The sequence below is a fragment of the Kogia breviceps genome, chromosome 10, assembly GCF_026419965.1.
Source record: "Kogia breviceps isolate mKogBre1 chromosome 10, mKogBre1 haplotype 1, whole genome shotgun sequence".
NCBI lineage: Eukaryota > Metazoa > Chordata > Mammalia > Artiodactyla > Physeteridae > Kogia > Kogia breviceps.
In genome coordinates, this window is record NC_081319.1 from 37,655,631 (window position 1) to 37,673,790 (window position 18,160).

At 53.8% G+C, this 18,160-nt stretch overlaps 4 protein-coding genes and 2 long non-coding RNA genes across 26 annotated transcripts in view; 2 read left to right on the plus strand and 4 right to left on the minus strand.

Moving 5' to 3' along the window:
- The window catches only part of LOC136794985 (uncharacterized), a 23,858-nt gene extending 23,300 nt beyond the window's left edge, over window positions 1-558 (minus strand). For both annotated transcript variants that reach the window (XR_010842542.1, XR_010842541.1), the window contains exon 1: window positions 276-558. This is a non-coding gene — a long non-coding RNA (uncharacterized lncRNA). The remainder of the gene's footprint in view (window positions 1-275) is intronic.
- DCAF1 (DDB1 and CUL4 associated factor 1) overlaps window positions 1-1,244 on the plus strand; it is a 96,326-nt gene extending 95,082 nt beyond the window's left edge. For all 10 annotated transcript variants that reach the window (XM_067044049.1, XM_067044053.1, XM_059075248.2 and 7 more), the window contains one exon: window positions 283-1,244. In XM_067044049.1, coding sequence (XP_066900150.1) covers window positions 283-341 — 59 coding nt within the window. In that variant the 3' untranslated portion in view covers window positions 342-1,244. The remainder of the gene's footprint in view (window positions 1-282) is intronic.
- RBM15B (RNA binding motif protein 15B) lies at window positions 1,180-7,757 on the minus strand. 3 transcript variants are annotated; one of them, XR_010842540.1, is made up of 3 exons: window positions 5,060-7,757; window positions 3,261-4,636; window positions 1,180-2,325 (listed from the first exon to the last, which is right to left on the minus strand). XR_010842540.1 is itself a non-coding variant. In XM_059075266.2 (2 exons), the coding sequence occupies exons 1-2, from the start codon at window positions 7,721-7,723 to the stop codon at window positions 3,362-3,364; spliced, it is 2,706 nt and encodes a 901-aa protein (XP_058931249.1). In that variant the 5' UTR covers window positions 7,724-7,757; the 3' UTR covers window positions 1,180-3,361. The 3 variants fall into 3 exon arrangements, 2 of the variants coding, with proteins under 2 accessions (XP_058931249.1, XP_066900156.1); XM_059075266.2 differs by having other exon boundaries at window positions 1,180-3,403; XM_067044055.1 differs by having other exon boundaries at window positions 1,180-4,636.
- Window positions 7,758-10,063: 2,306 nt separating this feature from the next.
- MANF (mesencephalic astrocyte derived neurotrophic factor) lies at window positions 10,064-13,789 on the minus strand. Its single transcript, XM_059075307.2, is given in 6 exon segments — window positions 10,064-10,543; window positions 11,768-11,909; window positions 12,685-12,812; window positions 13,568-13,662; window positions 13,664-13,756; window positions 13,758-13,789. Coding segments are annotated over 6 exon segments (675 nt in total). The 3' UTR covers window positions 10,064-10,358.
- Window positions 13,790-13,950: 161 nt separating this feature from the next.
- On the plus strand, window positions 13,951-15,981 carry LOC136794986 (uncharacterized). Its single transcript, XR_010842543.1, has 2 exons — window positions 13,951-14,169; window positions 15,710-15,981. It is a non-coding gene; the product is annotated as an uncharacterized lncRNA (long non-coding RNA).
- The window catches only part of DOCK3 (dedicator of cytokinesis 3), a 445,236-nt gene continuing 441,891 nt past the window's right edge, over window positions 14,816-18,160 (minus strand). For all 9 annotated transcript variants that reach the window (XM_067044062.1, XM_067044064.1, XM_067044059.1 and 6 more), the window contains one exon: window positions 14,816-17,774. In XM_067044062.1, the coding sequence (XP_066900163.1) occupies window positions 17,265-17,774 (510 nt within the window). In that variant the 3' untranslated portion in view covers window positions 14,816-17,264. The remainder of the gene's footprint in view (window positions 17,775-18,160) is intronic.

Here is an 18,160-nt window from a genome sequence, read left to right on the forward strand (position 1 = left end):
GCCTTTCAGGCAGGAGGAAGAACCTCTAGGAAGCAAGAGGGTACCACGTCCAGGTCCTTTGAAAGGCAAGCAGGCAAGAGGTCCCAGGAGTAACCATCATTGCCAAAACAGTATATTTTCCAGAGCCAGCTCTGAGGAGGTAATTGACATGTTTTCTTCTTTCTGGAAACTGGTAATTAACCTTGCTCAGGCACAAATTTATGTGTATGCAGGTGCTTTCTCCCTGAAAGCTTCCTACAAGCCTAGTGCGTAATCTAGTCTCTCCCTTTCCTTACCTTTCAGCCGACAGCTCTGACAACTCTGATTTGGAAGATGACATCATCTTATCTCTAAATGAGTGAGGAGCCATCACCACGTGGAAGAGATTCTTGGCAGGCGAGAAACTGAGTCAAATGAATTCAGAACATCTTCCCTTCCCTTTCTCCCAGGGCTCTTTTAAGGAACTGCATGCCCTGCATTCAGAGGATTATGATTTAGAGTCTCACTGGAATCTGAGAGTCCTTCTAAAAACAATAACCACACACATAAAAAGACAACAGGGGTTAGGCCCTATTCTGCTTCCCCCTTCTCCTAGGATGGACATATCTTTCCTCAAGGGGAAAAAAACAACGACACGTCTCTGGGGTTATTTCACAATATATTTTCTTTGTATAATGTTCTTTACTTAAAGAACAAGAAATAGTTTTTTATAAAACTTAAAAAGAAAAAAAAAAAGGCATTTATAACTGAGGGTATGAACTTATATCCACCAGGTCTCTTGTCCCTGTTCATTTTCTATGGAAGAAAATGATGTCTAAATAACAATAGAGGCATTTTTACATACGTATTTAAATGAAAAGGAAAATCGTTTCTTAAATTGATAAGGATTAAGAATATTTTATTATAAATATAATATATGATTTTTTAACCTGTTTTGTTGCCTCATTGCTGTCAGGTTAATTTGTTTTCCTTTGTGCCAGAGGTGGGGAGGAGGTGCTGCTTGTTTGCTGAGTAATGCCTAGGTTCACCCACCTTCATGGTTTGGGGGGGGGCAGCAAGGTCATTGTGGATATTGGTTTTGTGGAGTTGAGGGAACTTAGGATATAAGTTCACTCCCTCTATTTTTCTTTGTGATTCAGTTTTTCAAAAATCTTTTTTTCTTCCCTTTCTCCCCAATGTGGAAAGTACAAATCAAAGGCCTTTTAATGTAAAGTGTATTTATTTTAAAAAAAATACAAAATAAACTACAAGTCTGTCTTTCTTTATGGCCTTTCCCTGTTCTCTTTTACCAAAGTGGGGTCTGTCCCTTTCCTTGTAGCTCTAGCCAGGCAATAAAGACGCCTTCCAAGAGGGGCAGCCCAGGACGGGGTGAGAACACGTTCTGCCCAAATAAAGCACTCTGGGGAGAAAAGCAGCTTAGTCACAGCATCTAACCCTGGTCTGCTGCTTGCCCAAAGGACGACTGGGCAGGGGCAGAGGGAGGTGCTCAGGGCACTGTCCACTCTGCACGCATCTCTCTGTCCTGGGTTCTGAAGCAAGAAGGCAGCTCCAGAGTAGATTTGGTGGAGCTGGAATGTTAGGGGTCCTGGGATGTTGTGGAGCAATGAGCTGGCAAAGCTACGGAGTGAAAGCATTTTGGCCATCCCTGTAGTTGGGTGACTGACTGACTGTCATTACTGTTTTCTGAAGGGAGTACAACAGTAGACCTGGGCAGTTCTTCAGTTTTGGCAGTTTAGGGGCAACTAGGGCTTGGTCAGGCTGGGTTTGCAGGTACTTCACAGGCCTCTGTGCTACCACCAGGGAAAGTACCAGGTGCTTTTACCTTTTCACTCACCCCACCCCATCCCCTTCTTACCCACAATAAATAGGACACCCTAGTCCCTTTCTTCCTTTGAGTTTGCCAGGTTTCTATCATATAGGTATTTATAGCTAAAGAGACTTTTCTCCCTTTGCTGAGATAAGAGGACAAATTTGTGAAGTAAATAAGCAAGACAAGACAGCTAAAACTCACCAGGGGCTGGTGAAGCCCTGCTGGGCTTCGGAGCACCATACAGTTCATCACACACACTGAAGTGGTTGTTCCTGTGTCACACACAGGCACCTCTTGGTCCTCTAGAGAGCAGAGGTCTCAGCTCTTACGTTGCTTCATACCTCAGCTTAAATGGACTAACACCTAACCAGTGGACTAGTCTCTGACTGCTGGTGCATTAGAAGAAAACAGGTTAAAAGTCAAGAAGCACTAAACGTATTGTATTCTAGTCCTTAACTCAGCAGAGCCACAGTCTCCCTGAGCTCTGCCAGCAGCTCTTGGGAACACCCACAGGTCTCTCGGGTGGAGATGGGGACCTGCAATAAGAAAGCACATTCCTGTTCAACTTGACAACACACCCTTAGGGAAGTGCCCTAAGAGGCTAAGGAAACATCAGCTCTCTTTATCTGCCAGGGCTCATGATCTCAGTCACTTAGGGAGAAACATGCAGAATAGTAGCAAACCACTAATGAGGCAAATTTCACCTTAGATTGATTTTTTGCCTTTAAGGCCACACCTCAGATAGAACCTGAACCCCAGGTGGAGGCACAGGCTGCCTGCAGTTAAACAGTTCTCTCTCTGGGGGCAGCATCGTAAATCAACCAGGGCCTTGACCACCTGATCTACCCTGGCTAGTGCTGGCGAAGGCCTTTATGAGAGATATTACAGAAGCTGCTGTCTTAAGAGGAAGGAAGGAGTTGAGAAGAGGGTCCAAGGAAGAGGAGGATGGTCACACAGTGGGAAAACTCTAGTTCAATTTGGGGCCAGAAAGCACCTATCCCTCAAGAAGGGTGAACAAAGCAATGGTTTAAGTGTCCTCTCCAGCCAGACTTTCTAGGTTTCTGTCTGGGAAAACTAGGAGGCGTAGTATTCTGGGTCCTGAGCACCCACTCTATGAAGGAACAGCCCAGAGACGTTTTGGGCTTAATACAGCAAGGCGGCTCCGGCCTGTGACCCAGACATTCGTTCATACCTCATCTGCTCTAAACAAGATGAGGCCCATTCCTGCTTCTGGTGGTTCCAACTCCCTGGAATGGTGCAGCTGTGGCTTACTGTGCCTCGCGCTGCTTTGCTCTCAGATACCTGGCAGTTGTGGCCAAAGCTCAAGTACAAACAGGCAAACATTTAACACTTCTTGTGTTTGTTATGAACGTGCTTTTTCTGTCACGAGCACCAGTTGAAGCCTAGTGAGCAGTACTTCCCCAGGTGCCTTCCTTGCTTATTTTAAATCTCTAAGGTCTCAAAAAGTCACCTCTTTCACTGTCCTTGTGGAGAGGCATGTATTGTCCATGAGGTCCGCACTGAGCCCCCGCCTCCATCTCACGAACTGTCTCTCTCAACACATCCCAGCTGTCACCTGCGCTGCCTCGTGCCAGCCAGGGTAGTGGACCAGACCTAGAGAGAGGACAGCACGGTCAACAGAATCCGGAGTTCCTGGTCATTAGGGGGCTCATTTACCTTACTGGAGCTTCTGTTCTCCCTCAGCCTTGACAATGATCCTTTTGAAACATCTAAACTGCCACAAACGTTCTGAAAAATAGAGTTTGGGCTGTGCTCTATGATGACAACTGCTGTGACTGATTTCCCTCCCTGGTTCCTGACACTGCTGGCTTCATCTGCCAATGCTGGCCATACTGTCTTAGCAGAGATGCGTGGCCACAGAACTTAGACTCCTTTCAAGCCATCTTTCCCTCCCAGCTTGATGCCTCTACATTCCTCCCCGGCTCAGCTTGAATGGCTGTGAGCTCTAGCACTGCCCAACACCTCGGCAACTGTGACGCTTCCCCACAGAAGCACCTCTCTCCCAGTGGTCCCCACCTCTGCAATATCAGGGCAAGAGACCTAGGCATAAGTGCCTACTTGTACTTGGGAAAGTTATGTCAGTTAACAAGAGCATCTTCCTAACCCACTGTACTACCTCAAAAACTCTTCAGGCCAGGGATTCAGTGTCCCTCACAAAGCTCTAGTGACTGGGCAGAGGCCCACTCCACTGACACATCAGCCCCGAACAATCAAAGGAAAAGCCAGAATTCACAAACACACGGAAAGTTTCAAGAATTAACCAAGGAAAGCTGCCTCCCACTCTCCATTCCAGCATTTGGCTTCCACTGTCCCTTGGAGTCCGAGGCAGCTGTCTCCAACTGGGTATCCCTGGGCTGCTGCATTAAGGCTAGAAGGGAGGCTGAACAAGAGAAGGAGGCCTCACGGATCCATGGTACCAAGACCCCAATATTGCACTGCTCCTCCCATGACTACAAGACCACACAACTGCTAATGTCTACATGCTTTCAAAAAGGCCTGAATACTAGGTGCTTTGTTCAACAGCTACAGCTCAAACTGATGGACACACACATTGTTTAGGGCAAGAAAACAAAATACTACCACATCTGCTGGCTAGACTTGGGCTCAACCCCTTCCTGTGCATGGGTTCTGCTCAAGCTGGCATGGCAGGGTCCAAAATGAAACCCACCTGCTCTCAGCCAAGATAAAAAACAAATGTGAGTAAAGTCCTGATTCAGCCTAAAGAGCTGAGGGGCTGAGAGCCACCAATGCAGGAGGACGAGATACGCCAGTGGTGGAAAGATGACGTAGGGCATTTCTGTGCATGCAGCAGGGAAGTCTTCCATCCTTTGAGAAAAAAAAATTGATTAAACCAGGACTCTGAACAGGATTAAAAATCCATCCTCTGACAAAGGCTTTACTGACAACTTTCCATACAGTTAGTCAAAAAATAAAAAAATACAGAACACAGCAGACAGTATCTCATACACTAGAAACCAACATGACAGGAGTCCCTTCTCATTTTTCTCATCACTGTAAAAAAACAAAACAAAACAAAAACAAAAACAAAAAAACCCCCAAAACCTAAGAATTTAGTTTTGGTGGGGGACAGGACTTTGGTCCCCTACCAAATGAACCGAAATAACGCAGCAGAGAATTCAAACCAAGGGGGTAAGTTTTGGAGTTGGGGGGAGGCAGGGGGTGGGGGTGGGATCTTAAAATAACTGTTTTTGTGGAAAAGACAGGTTCAGGCTAGGCTGTGTCTCTTACTATAACTATCACCATGTGTTCTTCCTCTAGCTTGCCCAATGTCCTCAGTGCTGACTGGAGGTACTGCTGTGAAAAGTCGCAGGGAGGGAAGGCATAGAGCATGCCCGTGCTGTCTCTGCCCTTGGACCCACCCACTGGCAGGCTGATCACCCCTGCAGCCTGCTTCTGTTTCAAGTAGGAGACCAGGTTCCTGAGAAGCCGCCTCTGTAGGCCTGGCTCCACCATGGGCATCCCCTCAGTGCCAGGCCCACTGGGGGTCGCCTGTGTGGCTAGGAGCACTGCGTAGCCATTGGGGCTCCCCTGCTTGATGCGTCGTGTGACCTCATCGAGCTTGGGCTGGTCCAGTCGAAGGCGCTGGGCAATCTTCAGCTGGGTCAGCTTACTCCCAGAAGTGTGGTCTTTGAGGAGACTGCTGATAACCCCCTGGTCCCCCTCTAGGATGTGCATAGATGTTGGGAAGCAGCTGTTTTTCAACACTAGAAGCCCATTCCAACCTAGCTGCAGTGTCTGGGCATACTCTGAAAGATTCTTGAGCTTTCTGGTCTCGTGTTTTGGCTCTTCAAGAGGCTTGGGCTCAGCCTCAGTGGTCCGATGATTGCGCTCGCTCTCTCGTGTCTTTTTCCCGTGGGAAGAGTCCGGAGCCTCATGATGGTGGTGGTGGCTCCGCTCCTCAGCCCCGTGTCTGCTGTTGCTGAGGGAGTTGCTGCTCGATTCCTTGGTCCCTTCACTGGAATGGTTTTCCTTGCGGCTGCGCTCAGGGGTGCGGTCAGAGCCTCGGTCCACAAGCTGCCCAGCACCCTTGGTCCTGCTCCGTTCCTCATAAGGAGAGTGGGTTGTCCTCCCACGATCACTGGAAAGGCTCCGGCGCTTCCGCCTGTCCTCCCAGGGCTTGGGCAGGCCCCGGTCCCCATCTCCTCCCCAGCGCTCACCACTCCGGCTGCGCACTGAGCGGCTGTAGCCCTCGAGGCTGTTTCGGCGGTCAGAGCTTTTACTGGGGCTGGTCCAGTCCCCTTCCAAAAAGGTCCGGTCTCGGTCTGAGTACAGGAGGTGTGGGGGGGTCCTATCCCTCACCCGCAGGTCGGCATCCAGGTTTCGGTGCCGGGTGTATCCATCTGGGAGCAGCTCGTAATGCACAGGGAGGGGTGAGGGCTGGTACTGCTGGGGATACCGAGTCTCCTCTGCTTTGGCAAAATCCACCCGCAGCCTGCGGTCTGGACCTCCCAAGGGAAAGCCCCTCATTTTAGCACAGGCTGCCTGGGCTGCGTCCAAGCTTTCGTACTGGATGTAGGCAAAGCTATCTCCTTTGACATGATCAATGGTCCGAATGCTCCCAAAGCGGTCAAACTCCCGGGCCAGAGCCGCCAGTGAGGTGTTAGGTCCCAGGCCACCCACCCAGAGGCGAGTAGTGGGGTTGGCCTTGCCATATCCTATCTTAATGGGGTTGCGGCCAATCACCCGACCCGACATGGCCACCTTAGCCCTGTGGGCCATGTCCAGGTTCTGGAATTTGAGGAAGGCATACGCACCGCCCTGACCACGGGCGGGTCTCTTGATGACCACCTCCTCAATGATGCCGTACTTCTCGAAAGCCCGTCGCAGCTCCACCTCTGACACGCTGTGGTCCAGGTTCCCGATGAAGAGGTTGCGCGTGGCCCGCTGGTCGTCCTCCGGCATCAGGTCCTCCTCGCACACCGCCGGGTAGCCATAGGGTCGCCCGCGGTCGTCGTACAGCCCATAGTAGTCCAAGGCCCGCTCCCGGGAAAGTCCTACGGCGGCGGCGGCGGCAGCATCCAGGGCAAAGGCTGCAGCGGCGTGGCGGGCGCGGGGCTCCCGCAGTGGCGGGGCGGCAACCGGGGACAGCGAACGCTGCTTGTATTGGTAGCCGCTGTGCAGCGGGAGGTAGCCGAGCGGGTCGGCGGGCGCGGGGGGCCCCGGGGGCGGCGTGGAGGCGGCCGCGCTGCTGCTGCTGCTTCGCCGGCTGCTCCCGCCGCCGCCGCCGCCGCCGCGCAGGTACACGGGCTCCACCTTGAGCGGACGGTCGTAGAGCAGCAGCTGGCGGGCCAGGGCGTGCTGGCGGGCCTCGCGCGCGTCCTGCGGGTGCCGGAAGTTCACGTAGGCCACGCGGCCCAGCTCAGGCGTGTGCGACAGGCGCAGACTGATCTCGCCGAAGCGCTTGAACTGGTGGAAGAGCCGGTCCTCGAGGTGTTCCGCGGGCAGCGCGGGACTCAGGCTGCTGATGAGCAGCGTCTTGTATTCGGGTGCGGCTGCTGATGAGCCGGGGCCCGCGGGCTCGGCCCCGGGCGGCGGCGGAGGTGGCGGTAGTGGAGACGCGCGGGGCGAAGCGCCCGAAGCGCCTGAGTCCCCCGAGGCCTTGGCACCGCGTCCGCCGCCGCCGGCGCCCGAGCCTGAGGAGCGGCCGCTGCTCGCACGGTGATTCGCGTCCCCGGCGCCGCGGCCGTCGCGATGTCCACCGCCGCCGCCCCCGCTGCCGCGGGGTTTGTCGCGGGCCCGCGTTGGAACGGGGTGCTTGGCGCCGCCCGAGGCCTTGTGCGCCGCCCGCCGCCCACCCGCCTCCGCCTCCCGTTCGCGCTCCCGCGGCCGCTTGGCCGACGATGACGAGCCGCGCCCGCTCGGGCTCGAGTCTCGCTCGCTCTGCCTCTTCATGGCGCCGGCGCGGCGGGCGGGCGGGCGGCCCGCAGGCCCCTCACAGCGGCGGCGGCGGCGGCTGCCGAGGAGGCAGCGCCCCCGGCACCGCCATCTTGGACAAAAGGACTCGGCGCGGCGGCGGGGCGAGAGCTGCGCCCAGGGCCTCGGCGTCGCGTTATCAAGCTGCGCCGGCTGTGCCCACGTGACCCAGCGGTGGGCGGGGCGAGAGCTGCGCCGGGCGTGCGTCATCGGGTTGCGCCCCCCCCCGTTCCACGTGACCCCGGGGCAAGTGGGCGAGCGCGGCCAGGCTGTGATCTCTGGCGCCACGGCGCGGCCGGCGTGGACGAGGCTCGGGGCTCCACGGTGCTTGGAGACCTCGAAAGAGCCAGCCCAGGCGGCTGCGGGACGTAGGCCTCTGGCTCCCGGCTCCGGGGCCCGCGCTGATGGCAGCGGCTGTGGCAGCCTCTGTTGGCGCGGGGGTCCCAGGCCTTGACCCAGCGGCTTGTTTACGTGGTATTCCCCCCAACTCCAGGACTAGGCTCGGGTGATTCCCATGCCCTGCCATGGCATCTCCTGACTGGGGTCCAGCATGGACAACCCCAAGGACCGAAACACGCCGCTCCCTAGGACCCACGCCCCATATCTCGAGCAACCCCTGCGTTCAAGTTCACCTGCAATAGCCCCCCCCCCCGCCCCGCCCCAAAGGCCAAGAAGACTATGGCCTATGCATGCAGAAGGCGCGACCTGTCTGGGCCCTGGGCACAGAAATCCGAACAAACCTACGGTTTCCAGAGTGGGACTAGGCGCCTTGGCGCCACAGGGCCCCACCCTCTGCTCTGGGCATTCGAGCACACAGTGGGCTATAAGGGCAGGTCCATGGAGCCAAGGGCGAAGAGAACGCCAAACCCTTTGGTTACCCAGTTTGCCACGCTTACCTCTCCCTGGCCAGTGCCCTTCTGTCCACCTCCATGGTGGTGAGGTGAGGGGGAATCCTGCCCAGGTGCCAAGCCCCTTGGGGAAGCTTTCATTCTCCATGGAGAGCTGCTGGAGGCTTCGCAGAACCGGACCCAACTTCAGCCACAGAAACCGTGGAGTGGGTAAGAGCGGACCACAGCTCTTCCCTCCTCCTCCCATGGCCAGAACGCTGTGGGAGGAGCTCCTGCAACAGCGAAGGCAGGTGCAAGAGGAAAGTCTTAGAAGAAACACCTGTTAACATTCCACGCCTCCTTTCACAGATAATCTTGGGGATCAGCTCTAGGGTAGTAGTAGTTGGGCTGTTTTCCCTGCTCACTGTGGTCTGGAGGACACAAAGGCCACAGGAACAGAGACCTAGGGTGCTAGGCTGAAACAGCTCCATTTCCTAAGACTTCTGGCTCCAGCCATGGATTGTCTCAGCACCGTTCAGGGGGGCTTAGGATACTTTGTGCTTGTCAGATCTTTTTTTTTTTTGCTTGTCAGATCGTAACAGCCCATCTAATTCCTCCAAACAGGGAACACTTGGCCTAAGAGACTCGACCTCACTTTCCTCTCAGACATGGTGCTGTAGAGGTGAAAAATGTGGGCCTGGGCCTGCTTGCTTCTGCCGGGCACTAGTGGACCCCACAGCAAGCTGAGAGGGCCCTTTACGTCGGCAAACTGAATTTAGGAACTGCACAAATGATGTGACCCAAAGTCAGAGCAATTCCTTGGAAAGCACTGCCTCTTAGTCCTTCCCTTCAGGTGGTCTCTGCGGGCATGAGGAGCAAAGGTGTCTCCACTGAGTCACAGTTCATGCTCATAACTGGGTTTCCCAAGCACCAACCCCAAAGAGAGCAACTAAAAAGCCAGACTACAAGGACATGCTCTCGGGACCTCAACTGTTAGGCTTATCTTGGGTAAACAAAGGCAAAAGGCAGCCTCTCATTGGCTCTTTGTACAAACCAACTCCTGCCAGTCTTGCAAAATCCAAATTAGGCACCAGAGACTTAGGACTGACACTAGAACACAAACTCAGATGAGCAAGTAGATGGCCAGATCTGGACACTGACTGGTGGAGGTAGCCAGGCTATCAGCATCTTTAGAAATGTGACAGTACTGAACATATGCAGTTATTGAAGTCATCATCACAGAAAAGTGCACTAAACCTCAGTCCTGCTCACAGCCAAGCCCCACGTCAGCCCCTCTCATGTGGGTAAGATAGTCCCTGTGGGCTGGGGGTATCAAGCCCAACATTATCCTTGAGAGACCCTCCGGTCCTGCACAACCCCACGTGCCTCACTCCCCCTGGCATCTCCAGCACTGACTGGTGGTCGAGGGACAAATGTGAATATACCTGAAAACTCTTTATAAACTGGAAAGCATAAACCGGTGAAATCTTCATTACGGGTAAGACCCAATTTCAGTATTCACTTTAATTCTTCAAGGACAGCTAGAAATTTTCTTCCTTTAATAAAAAAATCCCAGACATACTTTGAAGTCCCAGAGTTAAGTCGGCAACAGAACAAAGTGAATTCCCCCCCAAGGGGGCGCTGTGGACCCAGCATCATCAGGAAAGCTCCAGGCTTCAAGCCTGACTTTGTCAGGAGCCTGCCTAAAAAATAAATTACAAAAAGGCTGTTTGGGACAGACACAGATGAAGTGTTTTTCCCCTCAGGTGCAGCAGGCATCGGGTAGACTACAAATCAGTCCGTGAACTGGCTGCCTTGGGGGCGTATTTAGGCATCAGTTCATTAATCTTCCGGATGTAGTCAGACTTTTCTGCACAGCCTTTGCACGTCTCTCCCCAGTCGTCCAGGATCTTCTTTAGCTCTTTAACTCGAAGCTTCTTCAGGTCCACCGTGCTCAGGTCGATCTGCTTGTCTGGAGAGAGCAGGAAGAATAACCAGCTGGGTGGGAGGAACAGTGGACCCCAATAGTCCCACACATCCAAACCATCCCTTAAAACAAGCAGCCCTACTGATTGCAGGGAGAGAGACACATGCAGGTGTGTCAGTGCCCACTGCCCCCAAGAGGGGGAACTAGCCCAGGCCCCTTCACCAGGAAGGTGGGTCTCATGCTGGCAATGTCCACCACAGACATGCAGGTGTCACCAGGGACAGGGATGGAGGCCATGTGGTCCTTATAGGAGGAACCTTATAGGAGGAATGTGGCTCCCACTCCAAGTGCCTCTTAAATAGTCACAGTGCAGCCCACACCACTGTAGAATAAGAGCTCCAGGGTGACAGAACAGATAGATCCCCTAGCCTCAAGGGCCCAACACAGACCCTGGTCGGGCCCTTGAGTTAGGAGCTTACTCTTCCATGACCACATGTGCCCACAGAGAGACCCTGAGTCATTAGGACTGAACCAGGATCACTCTCAAAAGACCAGTTATCCTTGACACAAGTGGGCGAATACAGCCCTTGGACACTCAATTCACAATAAAATAGGTTGATGCTGTTTAAATTTTACAGAAGAAGACAATGATTCCTGGCCCTGACTCTTTCTGAAGACCTGAACTGTTTTTCCCACCACAGACTTATTCAGCAAAAGAGATGCTGTGTGCCCATAATCTTGGGCCTTCTTGTTGGGACACAGCCATTCTCTTTAAAATAATAAAGATCACTGGGCCTTCAGAGCTTGCAGTCAGGACAAGCCTGTTAAAGGCAAGTCAGACTACATCCCTTCTCTGGCCGAAAACCAATATTCTCATCTTCCCTCAGACTAAAAGCCAAATCTTCACCAACTTGCAAGGCCCTCTGTGACCTGCCCACCCATCTGTCATGCCACTGGCTGCCTTTGCACTGCCTGTTTCCTCTGCCTGAAATGCTCTTCCATTAGTTATGCCCTTGGCTAATCCCCCACCTCCTTCAAAGTTTGCTGAAATGTCACCTCCTCGATGAGGCCTATTCTGACCTCCACCCACCATGATGCAAGGTGAGTCTGTGCACTACCCCCCCTCACCATTTAACACCACCAACCATGCTGTATAACTCACTTGTGAAGGCTCTAGTTTATCACATGCCTTCCCCAGCTAGAAAGTAAACTTCATTAATGCCTGAGCGAGGAGGGGGTTCAGTGTCGGTTAAATAAGGCCACACTCACCGTATTTTAGCTCACAGATCTGGCTGTCCTTCTTCTTGAGCTTCTCACAGATCTTCTCCACAGGGATGTGGTGGGCCAGGGGCTTTGACACCTCGTTGATGATCTTGGTGGCTGCATCATCTGTGGCCCCAATGTAGTAGCACTGCAGCAAGAAAGGACAATGGCCTTCAGGAGGTGCCACTTGAGAGCTGTCTCCTCTAAAGCATATTGACATCTGAAAACATCTTTCTCTGCCAGGGCCTCGTTTTCCCATGCCCTGCCTGTATAGGCAGTCATTCAGTCAGTGTAAATCCCAGGCTCTTAATACACGCTTGGTACCAGAGCTGACAGCCACCAGATGAATTGAAAAGTCACCACGGTTCAAACCTTTAAACAGAAAAACAGACAAACCAGAGACTGCCAGGGAAGTTAAAGCTACAAAAGCCATCGTTTCATTAAGGCTCTTGTCCTCAATTCAGCCTTGGCCTACCCTGGGCACACTTCTACTGCCCTCACACATGCCAAGACTGCTCTGGCCTCTGGGCATTCACACTGGCTATTCCCTCTGCCTGGGATGCTCTTCCCCCTTCACAATGATGACCCTTTTTCAGAATTCTTGATTACTGTCTAAATCAGCACCCACTCATTCCATCCTGGTCCATTTTCTGCATGACACCCATCCCACTGCATCATTTGCCTGTCATTGCTCTCCCCTGATATTTCCAGTGCCCAGCACACAGTAGGTGCTTAATCAGTACTAAGAGGGTAACATCACAACTGCAGAATACAGAAAGCCCTTCAGTCCCACATTAGTTAATTGACAGAACGTCTGGCCTCCTGAATAGACAAGTGGGCAGGGCCTTTTACTGAGAGACCTGTGAAGCAGAGGATTAAATACTGGCCAGGGCCAGCTTGGGAAGGGTCAGACAGCTACTCACCAACCGATTCTCTTTGCCTCTTGCTTCACGGCAGAACTTTGTAAGTTCTTTTTCAATAGAGGCTGGTGAGAATGTGACATCTCTGTCTTTGAGGTCCTGGTAAAATCTTCCCAGATAAGAAATACAAACTGGAAAAGAGAGGGAAGGGAGATGCTCAGCAATCACCAAGTTGCACCGCAATTCACGAGAAGGGAACTCCATCAGCAATTTTAATAGGACACACGGAGAAAGGTGAGTTTTTCCATCACCGATTTTCTCAGGTGCCCACAGGTAGACAGAACCGCGCTCCGGGCTGCTGAGTCCCCTGGTTCACACAGGGCATACGGAGAACAAGCATCACCCAATGACCCACAAACGGCTCCTCCCTGCTTTTTCCATAAAGTTTAAGACAAGACTGAACACGTGTCCTTGAGATGGACTCACTGTGACCTCATAAATGGACAAACTGGAGGCTGAAGAAAAAAGCGATACAAATGCTGCTCATTTCCAAATACAACACCGAACTCCGAGGTGCGGCTTCGCAACCCCATCAGACAAGGCGCGGTGCCCACGGCCGGCCCTTAGGACTCCCCACCCCGGCCAGGGCCGCTGCCAGGAGCCTCTGCCCAGTGATGGGAAAGGACCAAAACTCCAGCGTTATCTCAATTTCAGGCCAAGTTTTCTGCACGATCTAGTCCCAACTTCTTCTCGTCGGACCAATGTTTTGTAGGTCCAGGAAATGTTTTCTAGGCCCGGCGTCTGCCCCTCCTCTGGCGGACCCCGCTGGGGCCGGCCGCCCCCGCCCGTATCAGCCCCTGCCACTGGGCCGCTCAGCGGTTTGGTTAGGTTTGGCAGCACCGCCGCCAGGCGGGCCACAGCGCACGGACCCCCAACCCCGCAGCACCTTCGCAGTCTCCCGGCCGCAGCGCCCGGCTGCCCGGCAGCACGCTCAGAGCCAGCGCCACCGCCAGCCCGTGCGTAGCCCACATCCTCCACCACCCGCCGCCGCCGCCACCGCCCGACTAAACCGCGCCCGCAGAGCCGCGCTTCCTCCGGGTCCAGGCCGCGCGCCGTGGCTCCCCATTGGCAGGTGCCCTCAGCGCCCTCCCATACGCCATGTCCCCATTGGTCCACGAGCCTTGGAGCCCAGACGGGCGGCTCCACGCTGCCCTTCCCCATTGGCTGGTGGTGTCGCCCGCCCTCGGCCCTAGACAGTTGTCGGCCGCTGATTGAACCAGGGCGGCCGGCAGGAAGCGGCTGTGGAGGCGGCGGAAGCGGCTCGGGCCGCCATCTTGGGTAGGTGACCCGGCAGTGGCTGAGGCCGAGCGCTGCAGGCTGAAGTCGGGTTGGCCTGCGTACCTGCTGTCCTGGGCCTCAAGCCGGCCTAAAAAACCCACGGACCTCCCCGCCCAGGCCCCGAATCGTGGCGCAGGTCAGGGGCTCTGGGGCCAGCCGCAACCCAACAAGGCAGGGATGGCGGGCGGCCGCAAGCGAGGCTCCGAAGAGGTTTTTTTTTTTTTCTTTACCTTTTTTTAAAGGATCACGTAGACGGGGGGACCAGACTTTGGGGAGCCTGCGGAGGATCTGGCGCCTGCGAGGCCGGCGGACCATGTCCGAATTGCCCCAGCAGCTCAGACGCCCACCCGCTTGAGCCCCGGCTAGCCGGAGGCCGCCTCGCGCGGGCCGTCAGCGGTACCCGGGCCGGGGTGGACAGACTCTGGGCTGGAGGAGCGCCCGTAGGAAGGGCTCTTCTCCGGAATGCCTTCCCAGAGCTCAGAGAGGCACCCAGGCCGGGTTGGTTGCGTGGCTTTGGGATCAGAAGCAGCCGCCTCAGGGTGGGGAGGTCGGGGGTTCAGAGGCTTGTCCCGCATGCTGAGAAGAGGTGCCCCCCCTTTTTCTCACAAGCCTTGGAAGCCTGGCCGCGGTGGCTGGCAGGCTGCCTCCTGCTTCCCACTGAGCCCTCGGGGCCCTTGGCTGCCCTCATTTCCAGGGGAGGGCTTGGCTCCCTGTCTTTGAAGGCAGGACGTGGGAAAGGTTAGCTCTGCGCTCAGGGCAGAAAGGAGATTTCTATGGGGCTAAAAGGGCTTGGAGCCCAGCGAGAAGGGTTGGAGAGGGGCACTTGCGCTGCTCCCAATTCAGTGAATTCAGTGGGTCAGTATCAGGTATTCATCTTTAATTCACATCACAGCAGTCAAAGGAGTGGGGAAAGGGGGGAAATAAGGTGGCAGATATTTACATTTAAAATTCACATTACTTGTTGGATTTAGAACATGCTACCACAATATATACAGTAAAATACCTTTTGGAACACCAGTACAAATTTTTTTTTTCTTTAACTTTGCTTTCTGGTACAGGTAAGACTATTTTTAAGTCACTTATTTTAAACATAAATACACAAAAGAAATGGTTAGAAGTTTTCTTATTTTAAATAAGCACAGAATGCCAGAGGTTAAAAACACATTTATAGGGCTGAATACCAGTTGGACATCACACTCTATACATTTTTTGCTCAAATTCCTGTACAAATACACAGCATTCAAATAGGTATTTACAAATAAGCTTGAAAGAATGAAAATCAGTATTTCACAATCTTTTCAGAGGATTCTCATCTCTTGCCTCCCACTTCCCTTCAGACTGGCTGATTCTCCAGTGAAAGGAATTTGGATTATGTCCTTTTCATCGAATTAGGGAAAATGGAGAGGGAAAACAAACCGGGCTCACCCTGTATAAGGCAAGGCCAAATGAACCCACATTCCACTCTCTACCCTCCCATGCCACCAGGTGGAGAAGGTAGATGTTCTTATGTGAGGACTGCCTTGTCCAGGGATTGAGGTTCAGAAGTGCCCTAAAACCTACATATGCCCTCCTGTCTAAGAAAGCCAAAGCTAGTCCCCGACTGTCACACTTGTGAACACCAGATGGTCCAGGCCTGCCAGGAGTGACCCACTCTGCTTGGAGTCACCCTTGAAGTATCAGAAGCCCCACAATGGTGATAAACACTTCCAGACGCCCTGAAGCTAATGCGGCCCCCCATCTTTCCTCATAGGTTACTTGCTGGCATTCCTATTAAACAACCTGGCATTTGTTTACAAGTGAAAAACACCCTAATCATGGAGGTCAGATGGGTCAGCAGAAGAACTAGAGGAGAACATACCTGCTCAACAAGGAGAAGGCGGCCTTGGGACCATCACAGTTGTGAATGCAAGCAAATGTTTCATAGACTTTTTTAAAGTAACTTAGAAGCACCCTGGTAAAATGTTATTACCACCCCACCCTATTCCCCCAAATAATAAATCAAGAGGAAAATCGGTGCCCTGACCTGAAGGAGTTTCCTATAAAGACACCACTGCCTTCTGCCCAACAGACTGGGGAGGCTGGAGAAACTGCCCTCCTGCCCACCCTGAACCCTGAGTGGTGGTCCCCACGGGCCTGGAGCTGAGGCTCTGCCCTTGGCTACTGGGAGAGGATAATTCAACCTGCGTGGCTCTCTGCTTCTAAGAGGAGAAGTTCCCTCCCACCCTTTTTACCCAGGAGCTTGCTGAACCTGACCAAAAGTCCTCGGGCCTTAGAAGCCTGGCTGGGCAGCCAACCCCACTGCTTGGAGGTAGTGCTGAAAATCCCTGATTCAGGAGCTGATGACAGGCAATCTGGCCACTTCTGAAAGCTTAGAGGATTTCCGGCCCCTGCCACACCCTAGCCTCACTCCTATATCAGCTTGTTTCTCAACACGTGGCTGCCCGGGCCCTGGGGAGGAAGGTGGCAAGGGTAGTCCCTCTGGTGCTACACCCCCACTCAAGCTCCAGAGGGTAGGAGATAACCACTGCAGATCCATGCACCAAGGGGGCTCCTGCAGGGCACAGGGTGTATTAAGAGTGGAGAGGGGCAAAGGGTCAGAAATAAAAATGATGGAGAGAAAAATCCAAGGTAGAGTAGGAGGCAGGTCTGGCCCATGGAAGCCTGGCAGTATACCCTGGGCATGCAGTTAGTCCAGGTCACATGCCTGAGCTGGCAGGTGGGCCTAGCCAGCCTCTCAGTTGCACACTCCTGGATGGAAGAGGGAGCAGGTGGGCAGACATTTGTGCAAAATGGCTTGTAGCCCCCTTGTCCACCGGTGACGTAGTCCACGTGGTCCTTGCAATCCCTGAATACAACCGTGAGCTCTTCTGTCAACACAGCAAAGGAAGAGGTCCCTAGTGCAATTTCCATTCTTCTGTGCATCTCTTCCCTGGAGGGAGGGCCTGGGCTCCTACCCCCTGGGGCCCTGCAAAGCAATCGATTCTGTCTGTGCAATATCTCCATATAGCTCCACGTGGTCTGGAACTGCAGGAGGAAGAAAGCATCTACTCCACAAAGGAAAAAGGAAAACCCATAGAAATGGAATGTAGAAAATGAAATAAAAAGAGAAGCCACAACCCTTCATGCTGCTGTGGCCTCTGTACATGGCAACACACGAGTTCACGGCAGTAGAATGTAGACTCGGGGTGGTTCTCTCCTGAGTGCCAGGCCTCTCTGGCTCCCTGCGGGGGGGACTTGCTTTTCAGACCTGGAGTGGTGGGGCAAGCTGCTCACTGAGGGTGGTGTCCCAGCTGCCTCCCTGCCCCTCATTGTTCCCCTCGGCTGTGCTCCCAGGCCATGCGAGCCTGCTCTTCCTTGGTGCTCCCAGGAGGCAGCGAGGCCTTGCGATGCAGGCCCCGAGGCCTCTCGGCCTCCTCGCGCAGCAGCACACCCTCGTCGTGCTCCAGGGCCGGCAGGCGGGGGTGGTAGGGCTTGGGTGGCAGCGCAGGTGGGTCCATGGGGTCCTGAGGGATAACACATCCCGGGGCTGAGTGGCTTCGGCATGGCTGGGCCTTGATGGAGTCCAGGACAGCGGACTCGGAGAGGCTGTAGTGGACGGGGAGGTAGGGCGGCTCAAGATCTTCGTCAGCATTCCAGGCCTGGCTCGGCACGGAGTCCATGGTGTCGGTTCGAGGAGGGGCCTCCGAGGAGTGCCCAAAGTTACTCTCGCTTAGGGAAGACACACCGCTGCTGGCACTGCCAGACAGCGTAGAGTTGCTGCCATCCAGGCCCGACTGGGGGCTTGTGGGGGAGGCTGGGATAGGGTGGAGAGGAGACTGCAAAAGAAAAGGTAGAAATGTTAGAATCCCTCTTTCCAAACAAGCTGGCCCACCATGGGAAGAGAAGACCAAGAGTCTGCTTATTAATGAACTTTAAAATAATCCTCATCAACAGCATGTTTCTTGTTTCATCATCAGTCACCCCCTAGCTCTTCCCTGACCCCAACAAGCCAGTGGAGCCCCAGAATCACCTGCGTTTCTGTGGCTAAAAAATGGCCCTGTCTTGGCTGCTGGGCAGTTGTGCCCCCTGAAGCCATGTCCCAGGCTGCTGGCTGTGGCTCTGGGGTACAGACAGAAGGGCTGGGTCATCAGGCCAGTTGGTGAGGGTAGAAAGAACCCTAGTGGGCCATGGACCAGATGAATGCATTCTGCTGCTAAAATCT